Source organism: Balaenoptera ricei, chromosome 14 (assembly GCF_028023285.1).
Source record: "Balaenoptera ricei isolate mBalRic1 chromosome 14, mBalRic1.hap2, whole genome shotgun sequence".
Taxonomy (NCBI): Eukaryota; Metazoa; Chordata; class Mammalia; order Artiodactyla; family Balaenopteridae; genus Balaenoptera; species Balaenoptera ricei.
Genome location: NC_082652.1, coordinates 52,027,563 through 52,043,342, shown reverse-complemented (window position 1 = coordinate 52,043,342; position 15,780 = coordinate 52,027,563). Strand labels below are relative to the sequence as shown.

Genomic DNA, 15,780 nt, shown 5'->3' with positions numbered 1-15,780 from the left:
CACCTAATGGAACTAGAGAAAGAAGAACAAACAAAACCCAAAGTTAGCAGAAGGAAAGAAATCATAAAGATCAGAGCAGAAATAAATGAAATAGACACAAAGGAAACAATAGCAAAGATCAATAAAACTAAAAGCTGGTTCTTTGAGAAGATTAAGAAGATTGATAAACCACTAGACAGACTCATCAAGAAAAGAGGGAGTGGAGAGGACTCAAATCAATTAAATTAGAAATGCAAAAGGAGATATTACAAGAGACACCATAGAAATACAAAGCATCCTAAGAGACTACTACAAACAACTCTATGCCAATAAAATGGACAACCTGGAAGAAATGGACAAATTCTTAGAAAGATATAACCTTCCAAGACTGAACCAAGAAGAAGTAGAAAATATGAACAGACCAATCACAAGTAATGAAATTGAAACTGTGATTAAAAATTTTCCAACAAACAAAAGTCCAGAACCAGATGGCTTCACAGGTGAATTCTATCACACATTTAGAGAAGAGCTAACACCCATCCTTCTCAAACTCTTCCAAAATATTGCAGAAGAAGGAACACTCCCAAACTCATTCTATGAGGCCACCATCACCCTGGTACCAAAACCAGACAAAGGTAATACAAAAAACCAAAATTACAGACCAATATCACTGATGAATATAGGTGCAGAAATCCTCAACAAAATACTAGCAAACAGAATCCAACAACACATTAATAGGATCATACACCATGATCAAGTAGGATTTATCCTGGGTATGCAAGAATTCTTCAATATACGCAAATCAATCAATGTGATACACCATATTAACAAACTGAAGAATAAAAACCATCTAATCATCTCAATAGATGCAGAAAAAGCTTTTGACAAACTTCAACACCCATTTATGATAAAAACTCTCCAGAAAGTGGGCAGAGAGGGAAACTACTTCAACATAATAAAGGCCACATATGACAAACCCACAGCAAAGATCATTCTCAATGGTGAAAAACTGAAAGCATTTCCTCTAAGATCAGGAACAAGACGAGGATATCCACTCTCACCACTATTATTTAACATAGTTTTGGAAGTCCTAGCCATGGCAATCACAGAAGAAAAAGAAATAAATGGAATACAAATTGGAAAAAAAAAGTAAAACTGTCACTGTTTGCAGATGACATGATACTATACATAGAGAATCCTAAAGATGCCACCAGAAAACTACTAGAGTTAATCAATGAATTTGGTAAAGTTGCAGGATACAAAATTAATGCACAGAAATCTCTTGCATTCCTATACACTAATGATGAAAAATCTGAAAGAGAAATTAAGGAAACACTCCCATTTACCATTGCAACAAAAAGAATAAAATACCTAGGAATAAACCTTCCTAGGGAGACAAAAGACCTGTATGCAGAAAACTATAAGACACTGATGAAAGAAATTAAAGATGATACCAACAGATGGAGAGATATGCCATGTTCTTGGATTGGAAGAATCAATATTGTGAAAATGACTATACTACCCAAAGCAATCTACAGAGTCAATGCAATCCCTATCAAATTACCAACGGCATTTTTCACAGAAGTAGAACAAAAAATCTTAAAATTTGTATGGAGACACAAAAGACCCCGAATAGCCAAAGCAGTCTTGAGGGAAAAAAACAGAGCTGGAGAAATCAGACTCCCTGACTTCAGACTATACTACAGAGCTACAGTAATCAAGACAATATGGTACTGGCACAAAAACAGAAACATAGATGAACAGAACAAGATAGAAAGTCCAGAGGTAAACCCACACACCTATGGTCAACTAATCTATGACAAAGGAGGCAAGGATATACAATGGAGAAAAGACAGTCTCTTCAATAAGTGGTGCTGGGAAAACTGGACAGCTACATGTAAAAGAAAGAAATTAGAACACTTCCTAACACCATACACAAAAATAAACTCAAAATGGATTAGAGACCTAAATGTAAGACCGGACACTATAAAACTCTTAGAGGAAAACATAGGCAGAACACTCTTTGACATAAATCACAGCAAGATCTTTTTTGATCCACCTCCTAGAGTAATGGAAATAAAAACAAAAATAAAGAAATGGGACCTAATGAAACTTCAAAGCTTTTGCACAGCAAAGGAAACCATAAACAAGACGAAAAGACAACCCTCAGAATGGGAGAAAATATTTGCAAATGAATCAATGGACAAAGGATTAATCTCTAAAATATATAAACAGCTCATGCAGCTCAATATTAAAAAAACAAACAACCCAATCCAAAACTGGGCAGAAGACCTAAATAGACATTTCTCCAAAGAAGACATACAGATGGCCAAGAAGCATATGAAAAGCTGCTCAATATCACTAATTATTAGAGAAATCAAATCAAAACTACAATGAGGTATCACCTCACACCAATTAGAATGGGCTTCATCAGAAAATCTACAAACAACAAATGCTGGAGAGGGTGTGGAGAAAAGGGAGCCCTCTTGCACTGTTGGTGGGAATGTAAATTGATACAGCCACTATGGAGAGCAGTATGGAGGTTTCTTAAAAAACTAAAAATAGAATTACCATATGATCCAGCAATCCCACTACTGGGCATATATCCAGAGAAAACCACAATTCAAAAAGACACATGCACCCCAATGTTCATTGCAGCACTATTTACAATAGCCAGGTCATGGAAGCAACCTAAATGCCCATCGACAGATGAATGGATCAAGAAGATGTGGTACATATATATAATGGAATATTACTCGGCCATAAAAAGGAACGAAATTGGGTCATTTGTTGAGACGTGGATGGATCTAGAGACTGTCATACAGAGTGAAGTAAGTCAGAAAGAGAAAAACAAATATTGTATATTAACGCATATATGTGGAACCTAGAAAAATGGTACAGATGAACCGGTTTGCAGGGCAGAAATTGAGACACAGATGTAGAGAACAAACGTATGGACACTAAGGGGGGTAAGTGGCAGGGGGGTGGGTGTGGTGGTGTGATGAATTGGGTGATTGGGACTGACATGTATACACTGATGTGTATAAAATGGATGACTAATAAGAACCTGCTGTATAAAAATAAAATAAAATAAAATTCAAAAATTAAAACAAAGAAACAAACAAACTTTCCCAATGCCATTCTGTGCCTTATCTTTACTTAAGTATACTTCAGTAAGATTTATACTTTGCTTTAAAAAAACTCAAGACTATTTAATGTTTTAAAATTTGGTACAAGAAAACACATTGCAGGCAACTGTCGTTCTCTGTAGGAGGAAAAAAGGGAAAGTTTTTGCCTTTTTCCATTTCTTAGAGACAGAGAAATGGCAAGCAGAAAAACCCAATGATTCGTGAAGGCTCTCAAAAGAGTTCCACAGCAGGTTTCGCAGGCACGGCCTTGGCCTTGGGTTGAGTTCCTAAGAGATTCTGTCTCACTGACCAAATGGCATTAAGTAGCAGTAGTCAGGTGAGTTATGGGGAGCTGGGGCGGCCCTGAGTCATAGAACCACAAGGAATCTAGTTTCCTGCCAATTCATGAAATACTAGACTGGAGGTGTCCAAAAGCTTTATGCAAGGGAACCAGCATGCATTAGGCTGATGATTGATGATATTCCATCGCTACCGTGCCCTTTGGAAATAGGATGCCAGATGTTTCTGATTTCTGCCATGTGGACTGGGTAACCTAGGAGAGTGTGTCTATACCTGAAGGAAACTGAAAACATGTTACACAATGAAGGTGACAAAGATGCTCAGTCAATGACTGGTAACAATGACAACAGTCGTGATGATAAATGAAAATGATGAAAAATGATTATTCATTTAAATAAACTGATAACTATATGTCTGTATTTTATTTCCAGGTGTGAAGATCAGGAAGCTAGAGGAATTATCATATTTACTAGTACTTTAAATGTTTGGATCTGTGAGAGAATATATTAGTGTACCATGTCCATAATTTCTGTAAGTGCCTCCAGCTGAGTGCTGGTGAGTAGGCCATGGCCATACAAGCCATATTTTATATCTCCAGGGCCAAACAATGAGATATTTGGAAATATCTAGGAATTGATTACAGGTAGAAAAAAATCACTGTTGACCATATTTATCCTTGACATAAAATTAATAGAGTATGGTAAAAAGTTTAAATGCATCTCTAACATATTATTTCTGTGTGCAAAATAGAGAGTATTGAGCTAAAAATAATCTAGCCATTATTTATGCTTTCATGGCTGTATCAGTGAGTGAAAGCACCTTGTAAACTCTTGGCAGCAGCTTCCTTTTACTGGGAAATGGTCATTTCTCTCCATTTAGCCTCAGGAGGGACTCAGGTATGCAAACCAGGGAGCCTGGAAAGAACACACTTCTAGCCTCCACAGAAGGCAGTTCAACCTTGGGACACCCTGCAGGGACCACCTTCAACCTGGTTTTGAGATGACTGGTTTTCTCCACTTTGTTTCCACAATATAGGTTACCTAGATCTGACACCCCCTGGCATGATAGGTTACCTTGCTGTATTGACATCATGTGGGTCCAGAGATTATCATTATCTTTAATCCTCAGAATAACCTCCTCAAGAGTCACATCGAAGAACTCTAGCCCAATAAGAACACTGTGCCTTTTTCTCTAACTAGTGAGAATAACTTGTTTCCAGAGTCATCTATAGGTTTCTTAAAATAATAGGAAGTAAACTTATTCTAGAAATTCTGACGGATACCACCAGGGCTCAGTGAAAATAAGGAAAGGGTAATTAAAGCAGTGGTTGAAGAGGGAGGCCCTTCCATGTTTACCTAAAATGGGGGCTAACTGTCTCGGTTAACTAGAGCACAGTGAAAATGAGAACACATGTATATGTTTGTTCATCACTTGGGCCTGATAGTTTCACACAAAGGAAAAATATTCAGACCATCACCACCAAGCTTAGGCACCGCTGGGACAAACGCCTGCTGTGAACCACAAGAGGGCCAGGTGAAAAATAATTCAAGCACACGCTGACTTGATGGTGGGAGCAGTGGCATAATTTACACAAAAGTTACAGCTGGGAAGGGTTTTGGCTGAAAGCTCTCACTAGATGGCACAGAATGCTACAGGTATTTTACCATTAGCCCTCCCCTCTTTATAAATATATTTTGTAAGAGAAAAGGTAAAGAAAGCTTTAATGTTTCCATATCTTCTGCTATCAAAAGTTCTCCAGAATCCAAGTAAGCACTCACAAAGTGACCTTTAACCCTGAGGTATATATAATTCAGGAACAAATAGCTGCTTTCCCTTTTTTTTTTTTTTTTTTTAATAGATATAATTCTGAAATGCAGATCACAATTTTTACAGATACTGGGGAGAGGGTCAGCAAGGGGATGGCGTGGCGTGCATGGGACCACCACCACCAATGTCATGGCACCGTGATGCCCTGATAAATGGCTCGGTTGGACGTCAAAGCAGTGGTTCTACTCTCAGCATGGCGTCAACAAGATCTGAAGCACATCTTCCATCTATTTGAGCCTCAATAAAACACGGATAATAGCATTTCCCCTACTTACTGAGATGCACCACAAGGTATTAAATAGTAGCATTTGGAAGGAAGGCACTGAGCACTACAGAAATGTGAGATGAATTATTAGCATATGACTCCACAAGGATAAAGAGTGAAAAAGCGAGTCAACGCCCGGCACGTTTGGACCACGTGCCAGGTGTTTGGTGCAGGACAAACATCTGGATGTGTGATTATAGTCTGTATTCTTCCTTCAGCTGTTAATATATTCTAAATATTAGGGATCAGCAAAAAATTACTTTGAGCTTTGAAAATGGGACCTGGTGAAAAGTTTAGACTATTAATTGGGAGCTGGCAGAATGCTTCCAAGAATGATAACAAACCAGGCTGAGAAAAACCTTTCTGTCATATATACAGAAAGGCTTCTGTCATAAGGGCAAAGGCTCCAAATCAGAAGGAGGCTTCAGCAGTTCTCTTTGACAGCATCCTCTTATAGCATATCTTCTTCTACCCTTAGAACTTCCAGTTGTATAATTCAGTTATGTGTTAGGACAAGGTGTTAGAATACTTTGCTGGTTCCAACTGATTTGGATGATAATGAGTTAACATATGATGGACGGCACTTCTAGATTCTACAAGAGCCACTGCTTCCCCCTTCCCCCCAAGGAAAAAGCAAACGTCCATGCTATTTTATTAATCTGTAATTATGTCTAAATTGAAGTCCAGTATTCCTTTTTCTGATGCAGATACCACTTATGGTGTGATTTCAGTCAAACATTTTCTTAGTCTCTATTAATCCCCTCTCTGTAAAGGAAAATGACATTTGCTATTTATCTCTCTGAAAGCGTACTGAAATAACTTTATTTTCCCCAAATGCATATTATGTATACACAAAATAAGTATTTCCTGTGTTCTTACTGAAGTTTAAAATATTGTCTTTTTAGTGGGATAAGATGGCCTCAAGTTTGACTATAACTGTACAAAATGCCTGAGGAACTGTCTTTTTGCCACAAACATCAAGCAGATTAAAAATCTTGAGGACAAACAATATTTACAGATACTGACAATTCCTTCTCAGCTTGGGGCCATTCTGTACTTCACAGTTTGGACAAAACCATTCTGTAAAGTGCTGCAGATACAACTCTTAGAGTTAAAAGTCCCAAGATTAAATCCTGAACCACGGCTTTGCAGGGGAATATTTTTTATATTGCCTCTGGAAATACCACAATTTAGATAGAGCCGTGATATCAGACAGAGTTGGGAAAGCACATTGCTGTTACAGAGCAGTCTGTTTTCCTGATTCTCAGAGTCTTAATATTTTAAGACCGACATTACTCATTACGACTGAGCCATCTGCCCGGGACAATCTTCCATGGCTCAGGGACCAGGAGTGACTCGATGTGATGGGAAGCTGGGGTGGAACCAGCCTGCTCAAGCAGATTGAGCCCTGAGGCTCAGCGAGCCAGCAAAGAATTGGACAGACAAGACTATTCCATTACATCCAGTTCTGCTGAGGTCATGGAGTCCTGCCTTGTTTAAATTAGACTTCACGCCATATTTAGTCAACCCTCATAGAGTTAAAAGTTTAGTGTCTCTGTTGTCTTCAGTTGGCTAGGTCTACATCAGGCTGCAAGCCATAACACTCAATTAAACCAAACAGTTCTGGCTGCAGGGTTAGTCAACACGCAGTGTTAGGTGCCTGTAGCCGAGAACCATCCTCCCTGATAATGTGAAAGGAAACGGACCCACAATTCGCAGAGCCATCAGGAAAACTGCTGATGCTCCAAGGCTGCAGTGTACAGTATCATTGTTTTTCTCCAGATAAGCTAAGACGAGAGGGACTTTCTCCAGGGAGAGCCTGTCCGACTGCCCACAGGCATCTACACCCACCCCACACCATGTGCCAATCATCTTTACTATATTCTATTTTTTTCTTCTTCAATATTTAACTTCTATTTTCACGAGGTCCACATTTCTTTGCTCACTTTGATTCATTTTATCCTCCATCAGTTTAACTTACACCAGACCAATAATTCTTATGGGAGAAACATTTAAAAGGGGTCACTTTATCCGGCAGATCCAATAGATAAATAACATGCAAATTACAGAGCAATAAATTAATCCTAACTTATTACCCTGTGAATTAGGATTAAATGTCAAAGTAAGTCTGATTTTTGGCATTCTCCCTTTGCAATGATCATACCTTTGCAATCTTTACAATAAATACTTTTGCTTTAGTAAGTGGCTCTGCAGGCCCCTAGTTATTAGGGACAGCTCGGGTCACAGTCACGCCCGAAGCCTCCCATTAGTTGCCTCTCAGTATGAGTTTGCACGTAGGAATGGTTACCGCTGCCCAGAAGAAGCCTGTCTGATGTTAATTAACTCATCAGTTCCCCTCTACTGTCCCTGCACTCACCTTGGGGATGCTGAACTGTTCCTGGGGAGGAAGATGATACCGTGAGAGCCTCTTGCGAGTCTACAGATGAAGGGCAACGGCTCAGGGGGGTGGGTGAGGCAGGGGCTGCTGGTGAGGTCAGGTCCAAGGAGAGGTCAGCTCTGCCCCGGCTCACACTCCGGCTTCTCAGTTCCTTCTCATGCGCTTCAGCTGCCAACTGCTCCAAGTATTTGTATCTGCAAGTTAAATTCCAAAGGGTTTCCGTAAAAAGAAAGAGGAGCCCGTGGCTGATGCTTGTTTATGGATGAAACACCTGCAGAGTGAGCTGGTTTCCTGATGCACAGAGCACAGCGCAGGGCTGGCTGGAGGGCCCGTCTGCCAAAAACACCCAGCAAAGCCAAGACGCTAATGATTAAAAATCCTGCATCATTCATAACCAAACAAACAGGGGGAAGTGGCAACATCACAGTCTCCAGATACTAGATCACTGCTGCAGAATCCTATTTTGCTCTTTTAGGAAACATTTGTACCAACAAGCAAAACAGCAATAATGACCATCAAAAAGCCCCAGCAGTGACAGCTGAAAACCGCACTCCCTCAGAGCTCGAAGCTGTGAAATGCGAGGGTGCCTTGGTGCGGCAGAGAGGAACAATGCCCCAAAATACCAAAAGGTTGTTGGACGAAGCCCTCTCTGGATTTCTGAACCTGCTTCAGTGCTAACAGCAATGTGGCTGGAATTCACTTTGTTCTCTCAGTGTCGACCATGGAAAGTTTTTTATATTCTAAAATATTTCTGAGTAGGACTCAGACATCCAATAGCTTGGACCTGACGTCACATATAGTTTATTCATCAAAGTCAGTTTAAAAGAACAAAGATACATCTGTTTTGCATTTCAGGCAGGCAGAACCCAGTAACTGTTTATTAAGACCAGCTACCAATCATCTTCCTCATAGTGTGCTTTATAGATCAGACCAAAATAACTTTGAAATATGTGCCTCTTCCAGATGTCTGCTAGTTTTACCCACCATTATTTGTTCAGGAATAAATTTATGAACTCAGCTGTAGCAGGTTTCTGACTATCGTACCCACCATGAAACTTTGAAACAGCTTATTCCAGACCCTCCCTCACATCCATCCAGGTTCACTGCTTCAGTTTCTTCCAATGGGCAAGCCCCCACCCCCAGATACCGCATACCGCACTTTTACTTCAGCCTGATAAGAAAGGCAGAGTGCACACGTAAAACCTTTCAAAAGAATGCATTTAAAAAGCACGCGTTTCTTCGTCCATCCTTCGGGGGGCGTGGCCCCCCACGTCTGTAGTCATCACCCCTTCTCTCTGCCTGTCCCAAGGCAGTCAGTCTGCCCTTCAGGACAGGCTCGCACGCGCGTCTCCCTCCGGCAGGCCTGCCTTGACCACCACAGCTGGAAGTGATCCTGGCCTTGCCTCTGAACTCATGTCGGATATGTAGTCCATTCAACTCAGATGGCATTTTACATTTACTGCCTGGCATATGTAGTCATCCTTTCACGTGTGTAGGTCTGTTTTCAACAAGCAGATAATAGGATTTTTGAGACCACGAAGATTACCATCCTTTGCTCTTTCCTTCGGCACTGTGCATTCGTTGGCTGACGGGAAGCAGGCGAAGTGTACAGTGAGGGACCTGCCAAGCAGTAGCCCACCTGCACGTCTCCCTGCAGCCCAGGGCACCAGGGGGCAGGGCCAGCTGATTGCACCTTCTTGGGGAGTGAGTGTACTTTCACGGTCCATCTCTGATAGAAGACGTGGGACGGATCTGCATTTACAGACATCTGTGTCACCCTTACCGGGTGAAGCTAGACCCAGAAAGAAAGCTTTAGAAACTCTGGACTTTCCTTGCCAACAAGGTCACCTCTCGAAAAGCACGAGAGGGACCAAAAGGAAGATATTTCTGAACTTGGTTCAGACCAGCAAGGGAAAAACCACCTGGCTCTGGAAGTGACAGGAAACGCGGAAGAAAGTGGTCTTGAGGGCAAGAGTCAGAGCCCATATTTTAAAAGGTCTGGGGGCAAACGGAAGGCCAGGAATGCTGCAAGCCCAGGAGGAGTTCCTGAGCACAGGTGTCCCCACACGGAGTCCAAGCCGTCTGCGACAGGACGGGGGACAGGAAGGAAAAAAGTGCAAACCAAGGGGCCTGCACGTGTCCAGGAGGTCGGAATCCTGGAGGAGGGAAACAGTGCCCTAACAAAATCAGAAGGGTCCAGGGAGAGAGGTAAGAAAGCCTCGCACAAAAGGCTTCAGGCCAGCAGGACAGCCCATCACTAACCTCCATTCAGCTGGCCCGGCCCTGGACCTGGCCCCTCCATTCCCCTCCCTGTGGGCAGCCAAGCTAGCAGGTATGTACTGGCAGCCAAAGGGTTCACCCCATTTTCCGGGGGACCCCAGGGGTGGCTCATCCCGATTCTGGGTAGATATGACTCGAAGACTACTCCCGTGCTCCCCTCGGCTCACAGATGTCATCCTCGAGGATCCCTGAGACAGGGGGAGAGTCAGGGGTTTAATCTGAATCATTCCGAGGATGTCTACATGGTAAACAAAAATGGCAGGGGAAGGGGCACGGGGCCTTATTAAATGGGTAGGAATTTTCAGTTCTACAGATAAAGAGTTCTGGAGGCTGGTTGCACAAATACGTGAATGTATTTAACACTACTGAATTATACACTTAAAAATGGTTAAAATAACAAATTTTATGTTATGTGTATTTTCCCACAATTAAAAACTTTAAAAAATGGCAGGGGTGGGGAGGCCCAGATGTCAAGAACCACTAAATCTTTCAGTGTTCCCCCGAGATGGGCCAGCGTGGTGAGGGTAAACGGGCGGGCACAGGGAAAGCCAGCCTACCCGGCGTGGAGAGCTATCTCCCACAGAACCTGGGGAGGAAGCTGGACCTATATCCCGACCTTCCCTTAGACAGTGACTCTAAGTGGTACTTGATCTAGGAGCCCGCCAGCCCATTTGATGACTGTCACATCTCTGGTTGCCTACCTAGCAACACCACCCCCAACCCACAGACTCTGATGTAGCCTCCCAGGTACAAAGCACTGGATTTTCTATCCACAGACCACAGCCCCCCAAAAAGACTTTTTCACCTTTGCTACCCTTGTCGAAACAGTCTCCTTATCCTGCCTCTGTCCATGGCTTTGTCTTTTCGTTATTTATTAAATATTCTGTTGCGTGCCTGTCATGTGCTAAAAACTGCGGTAGGCACTAGAGATTTAATAATACACAAGAAAAACCCCACCTTCTTGGCACTCATAGTTCAGGGGGAGGTACAGAAACAAACTTTGGCATGAGCTCAATACCCACCAGGTTTTGCAGGTGGCAGGGCTGGTACTGCCGTCAAGGGAACATATGATCATCTCTTTTCGCAGGGTCCAATAGAAACCCTGCTTGACGTTCAACTACACCGACTTACTAATGACTCGTCCTGCCACCCAACTACTCGGAAATTCTACCTTACATTAAATCAAAACCTGGCTCCCCCTAAGTTCTACTCTGTCCACAGACTGTGCTCAGAACCCTCTCTTACTGCTTCATGATCACTTTCATGCATAATTTCCCAAATCCTTGCCCAGTCCCAACTTCCCCCTTGCACTCTGTCCTCAGAACCTGTTTCCCATAAGGTACCTCCTCTCCATGTCCCGCTGTCTCCCTCAGACTACTCTCCACCCTGACCCCCATCCCACTCCAATAGTTCCCAGCCTGCATCTCATTCCTTACCACTCCTAAAAAAGGATTATTCATGAATGTCAAGTCAATCAGTATCAGAGAGATCCTCTCTTATAATACTTTAAAAAATTAGAAATAGACCTAACAGAAACTTACTCTGGGTCTGCACCATTATCAGTAAAACACTTTGCCTGAAATTATGGAATGAGATGACATGAAATGAAATTTTAAAATTAAAAATTAAGTCCATTACCCCTCAAAATAGCAAAATGACATTTATCTCGTTAAACTCGATGATACGAACCTCAAAAACCCTCTGCTGTGCCTCTTGCTGTCTTTTTGAGTCTTTGCATTAGGGGTAAGAGTCATGGGACCAAACAAGAGTCCTCTTCCATGTCTCTTTCCACCTCTGATCTCCATTAGTTTTCCATTTCCAAATTCCATTATACTTGGAAATCTTATCTTTTCCTGGCTTAACAGGAACTCCCAACTGCTTTCCAACAAGGGATGAAAGTATATCTCCCTCACTTCCACCTTTACCAGGTAATTCAAGCAGCCAACTAACCAGGAAAAGTGGCTGGTCCAAATCAAAGGAAAATGCTTGGCTGCTTCTCCAAACCTCTGGGGAAACAGAGGTGGGCTGTAAGGAAGGAATCCCCCGTGGAGCCATAGAGAGCCCACTCCTGCACCAGCTAAGAACGCCCAGGTAGATGGGTGGTGTGGGGCTGAGGACGGAGAGCAGAAGAAGAAGGGAGAGAAGAGGAGTGGAAAACTCCTCTGCATGAATTTTCCAGGTATAAGTGATGCTCTACTTTGGGGAAAAGAGCAGTAAATAATACTCGGAAAGAGGTAGTAGCCCTAAGTGATTTGGGAAAAATTCAAGGTCAGTCTGAATCAGCTCAGACCTGGACACAGCACCTGGTCATCTCTCCAGGAGCTTTGAGGACTTGCCTGTGCAGACATAACATGACAGTCAAGTTGTCCAAAAGTTCAAAAAAGTGCAGAATCTGGTGGGGATTCTAAAACATAAAATTCGATTTCTTAAACTTGGGTATACGTCATGTCCCCCAATGTCAAAAACAGGTACTAATTAGACAAAAAGAAGTCTCTTTGTTTCCTTGCCAGCATCTTTCACTCTAAACTTGCTGGCCACAACTGATTACCAAGATGGCAATAATCTAACAGAATGCCGGAATTAAAGCAACGCCATGGTTTTGTTTATGAGGCTGACGTAAGCATCTAATTTTTAAATTGAACACAGGCAGCATCCACTCTTCCCTGCCTCAGACTGTCCTGATCTATTTAGCTGATGGTGTCTAAAAAAAAAATTAGCACAATTCCACTTTTTATTGGCATAATTCAGAGACTGTTAGGTTCCTGACTGGCTCTGGCATGAACTCAGCCTTTCAGCTCTCCATGCAGTAACCCCATCTGGTGGTGGAGGGAATAACTGCAGGCTGTACAGTGCTAGGGGGTAAACTTGCCTTTTGCTGGTCTACTTCCAAAAACAATTTCCTGTGCTTATCTAAGTTTACCAGACACTGAATACATTAACTTGGCATGGTTTAATGGGATTCAAAGTATGTTGCTATTGAAATGAACATTGAAATGGTTTACAGCTTAAATATTTTAAAGCTGTTGGCTCCTTTGCTCATTTATTCGATACATCCTTCTTAAGTGCCTGCTATGTGCAAGCCCTGTGGCGGGCACTGGGACACCAAGGAAAATCAGGCATGGTTCCTGCCATCCAGGAACTGAGTACAGTTCGGTAGGAAGACGGGCAAATGACCATGCACCTCCATGGAGAGTCTCAGGAGGATGTGGTACCCCAGTCAGCGCATGGCATAGTGTGCGCTCAAGTATTTGTTGAAGAAATGCTGAACAAGTGACTTGGAAACACACAGGAGGGACACCTAACCCAGGCTCAGCAGTGGTGGTGCAAAGCATTTAAAATATATACCATATGCCAATATGCCAAACTAATATCCTTATTTGGTGAACAGTTTTGGAGGAACAGACACATATCTCACACCATGATGGCACTAAGTAATAAATCTGTACTTTCTTGGAAAATTGAGATAACCAGGACACTCTATTCTGCAAAATGCCAGGTACCCAAGGTCTTAGGTGTCTTAGGTGAAGCTATTATATTTGAATTAACACAGTCTCCTGTGCATGCTTGGTTGAGTGCAAAGTCACGTGCCATTTGGTTACAATGGGAAAGAAGAGATATACAAACCTTTCTTCTCTTGCTTGTCTTTGCTCTTCTCTTTTGTCTAAATATTCTCGGCTAATGGAAATATGCAGAAGAAACAAAATGGGGAAGGAAAAGAACAGAATTAGATGCTCATAAAATTGCCAAGAAATTATTAACAGAGTATATAATGAAAGCCCACTATCATATCAGAAATGAAAAGTGGTTGTCATTGAATTTTTAAAAAATAAATATAAAGGCTATACTTTAAAAGTACTAAATATAATGAGTTTTCTATAAAATCACAGGGATGAAAACATGGGATTACTGGATTCACTCAGAGACTTTGCTAATTACTCTTCAGAAAGAAGACTAAGTATATGAGGGGAGGGGAGATAAAAACATTTTTAAAAGTTAAAACAATTCATAAATAAAATATGGCAATGACAAGCAAGCAATAGCTTTCAGAAGTGATTAACACACAATCAAGCTCTGGTAACTCCCCAACATTCATCTCAAGAATTAAATCTGAGTGGGCCCAAGTGTTCTGGCCATTTTGTGTTGCACTCTACAGTTTGCACATTTCTTCCAGGGCCCAGGATTCTTTCTCCGCATCCCTCACATTCTCGGTTTCTAAGCAGGGATCACTGGAAGCTCTTGCTTTGTGCATTCTCTCTTGTCTTTATCCACAAGATGTCCAAATTGGTCTAATTTTAATGTTTGTTTTTCTGTTCCTACTGGTGAGGTTCCAACTTGAATCTAAGTTTAAGACTGTGTGGTCAGTCACTTCTCAGTTAACCACTTGTTTTCCTGGAGAATTCTGACATCACAGTTTTCTACCTCACAAGGTAGCTTAAGTACTCCACCCCTCTGTGCACTGATAACTGGATATAAAGGGGTAGTAAGTCAGAGCAACTAAAGCAGGTTAGCAGAGGGAGAAAAAGCAACAAAGACACAAGTTTGTTATCACTTATAAACATCCATTCTCATCACTTACCACACTAGAAATAATATTTCCTGTAACCCAGGAAACTTAAGATCATAATCGACAAAAATAACAACAGATAAGAATGCTTCGCAAAGAAAAAAGCACAAGGATCATGACTAACTTAAATCAATGAAGTGGCTGATAAAGGATCAGCCATTTGGGTAATTCCAGGGACTACTCTATAAAGCTTTTCCTATTTCCTTCCTTGAATTTCTTTTCATTCACATCCTCAGATTTTCAGAATGGAACTGAAGTCATCATAATTAATAGTTCTCTGCAGTCTTTACTGATGATCAGCATTCCTTTCTGGACAAGGATTATTTTGCCAGGGTCTCTCTATGCTCTTAAATGACGAGTGAGATCCTTTTATGACCAAGAGGAAACAGTGAATAGCTACGAACGTGATCTCTGAAGATAGGTTGCCCGGGTCTAATTCTCACTCTGCCAACATGTGTGCTGAATATATATTACAATGCACTCTTGTCCTATTCTTCTGGGACTTCAAAGATATAAATACTAGATGTATTGTTTCACAGGTCCATGAGGCACTGTTCATTTTTTTCAATATTTTGTTTTGTCTTTCAGATTGGAGAATTTCTGTTGTTTTAACATCAAATTCACTGACTCTTTCTTCTCTCATTTCTATTCTGCTGTTGAAAGCATTCAATGAATTTTTAATTTTGCTTATTGTATTTTTCAGTTCTACAAGTTTTTCCATTTGGTTCTTCTTTATATCTTCTATTTCTCTGCAGAGACTTTTCATTTGTTTCCAGAGTATTTGTCTTTATATCTTAGAACATGTTTATGATAACTGCTTTAAAGTCTTTGATAATGACAACATCTATGTCCATTTGTGGTTAGCATATTTTGATTCTCTTTTCCTTTAAGATTTTTCCTGTTTTTCTATGACAAGTTGTTTTGGATTGCATTCTGTACATTTTAAGTATTTTGTAATGAGACTCTGTGTCTTATTTAAATTCTATGAAGAATCTTGATTGTTTTCTTTTAGCAGGCAATCAACTAAGTCAAGCTCAGC

The 15,780-nt window shown here is 41.3% G+C and overlaps 1 protein-coding gene across 11 annotated transcripts in view; it reads right to left on the bottom strand.

Annotated features, from left to right (window-relative positions):
• Positions 1–15,780, bottom strand: part of FHOD3 (formin homology 2 domain containing 3) — a 505,109-nt gene that overhangs the window by 95,698 nt on the left and 393,631 nt on the right. For all 11 annotated transcript variants that reach the window (XM_059895637.1, XM_059895638.1, XM_059895639.1 and 8 more), the window contains 2 exons: positions 13,802–13,852; positions 7,877–8,091 (listed from right to left, as the gene is read on the bottom strand). In XM_059895637.1, coding sequence (XP_059751620.1) covers positions 7,877–8,091; positions 13,802–13,852 — 266 coding nt within the window. The remainder of the gene's footprint in view (positions 1–7,876; positions 8,092–13,801; positions 13,853–15,780) is intronic.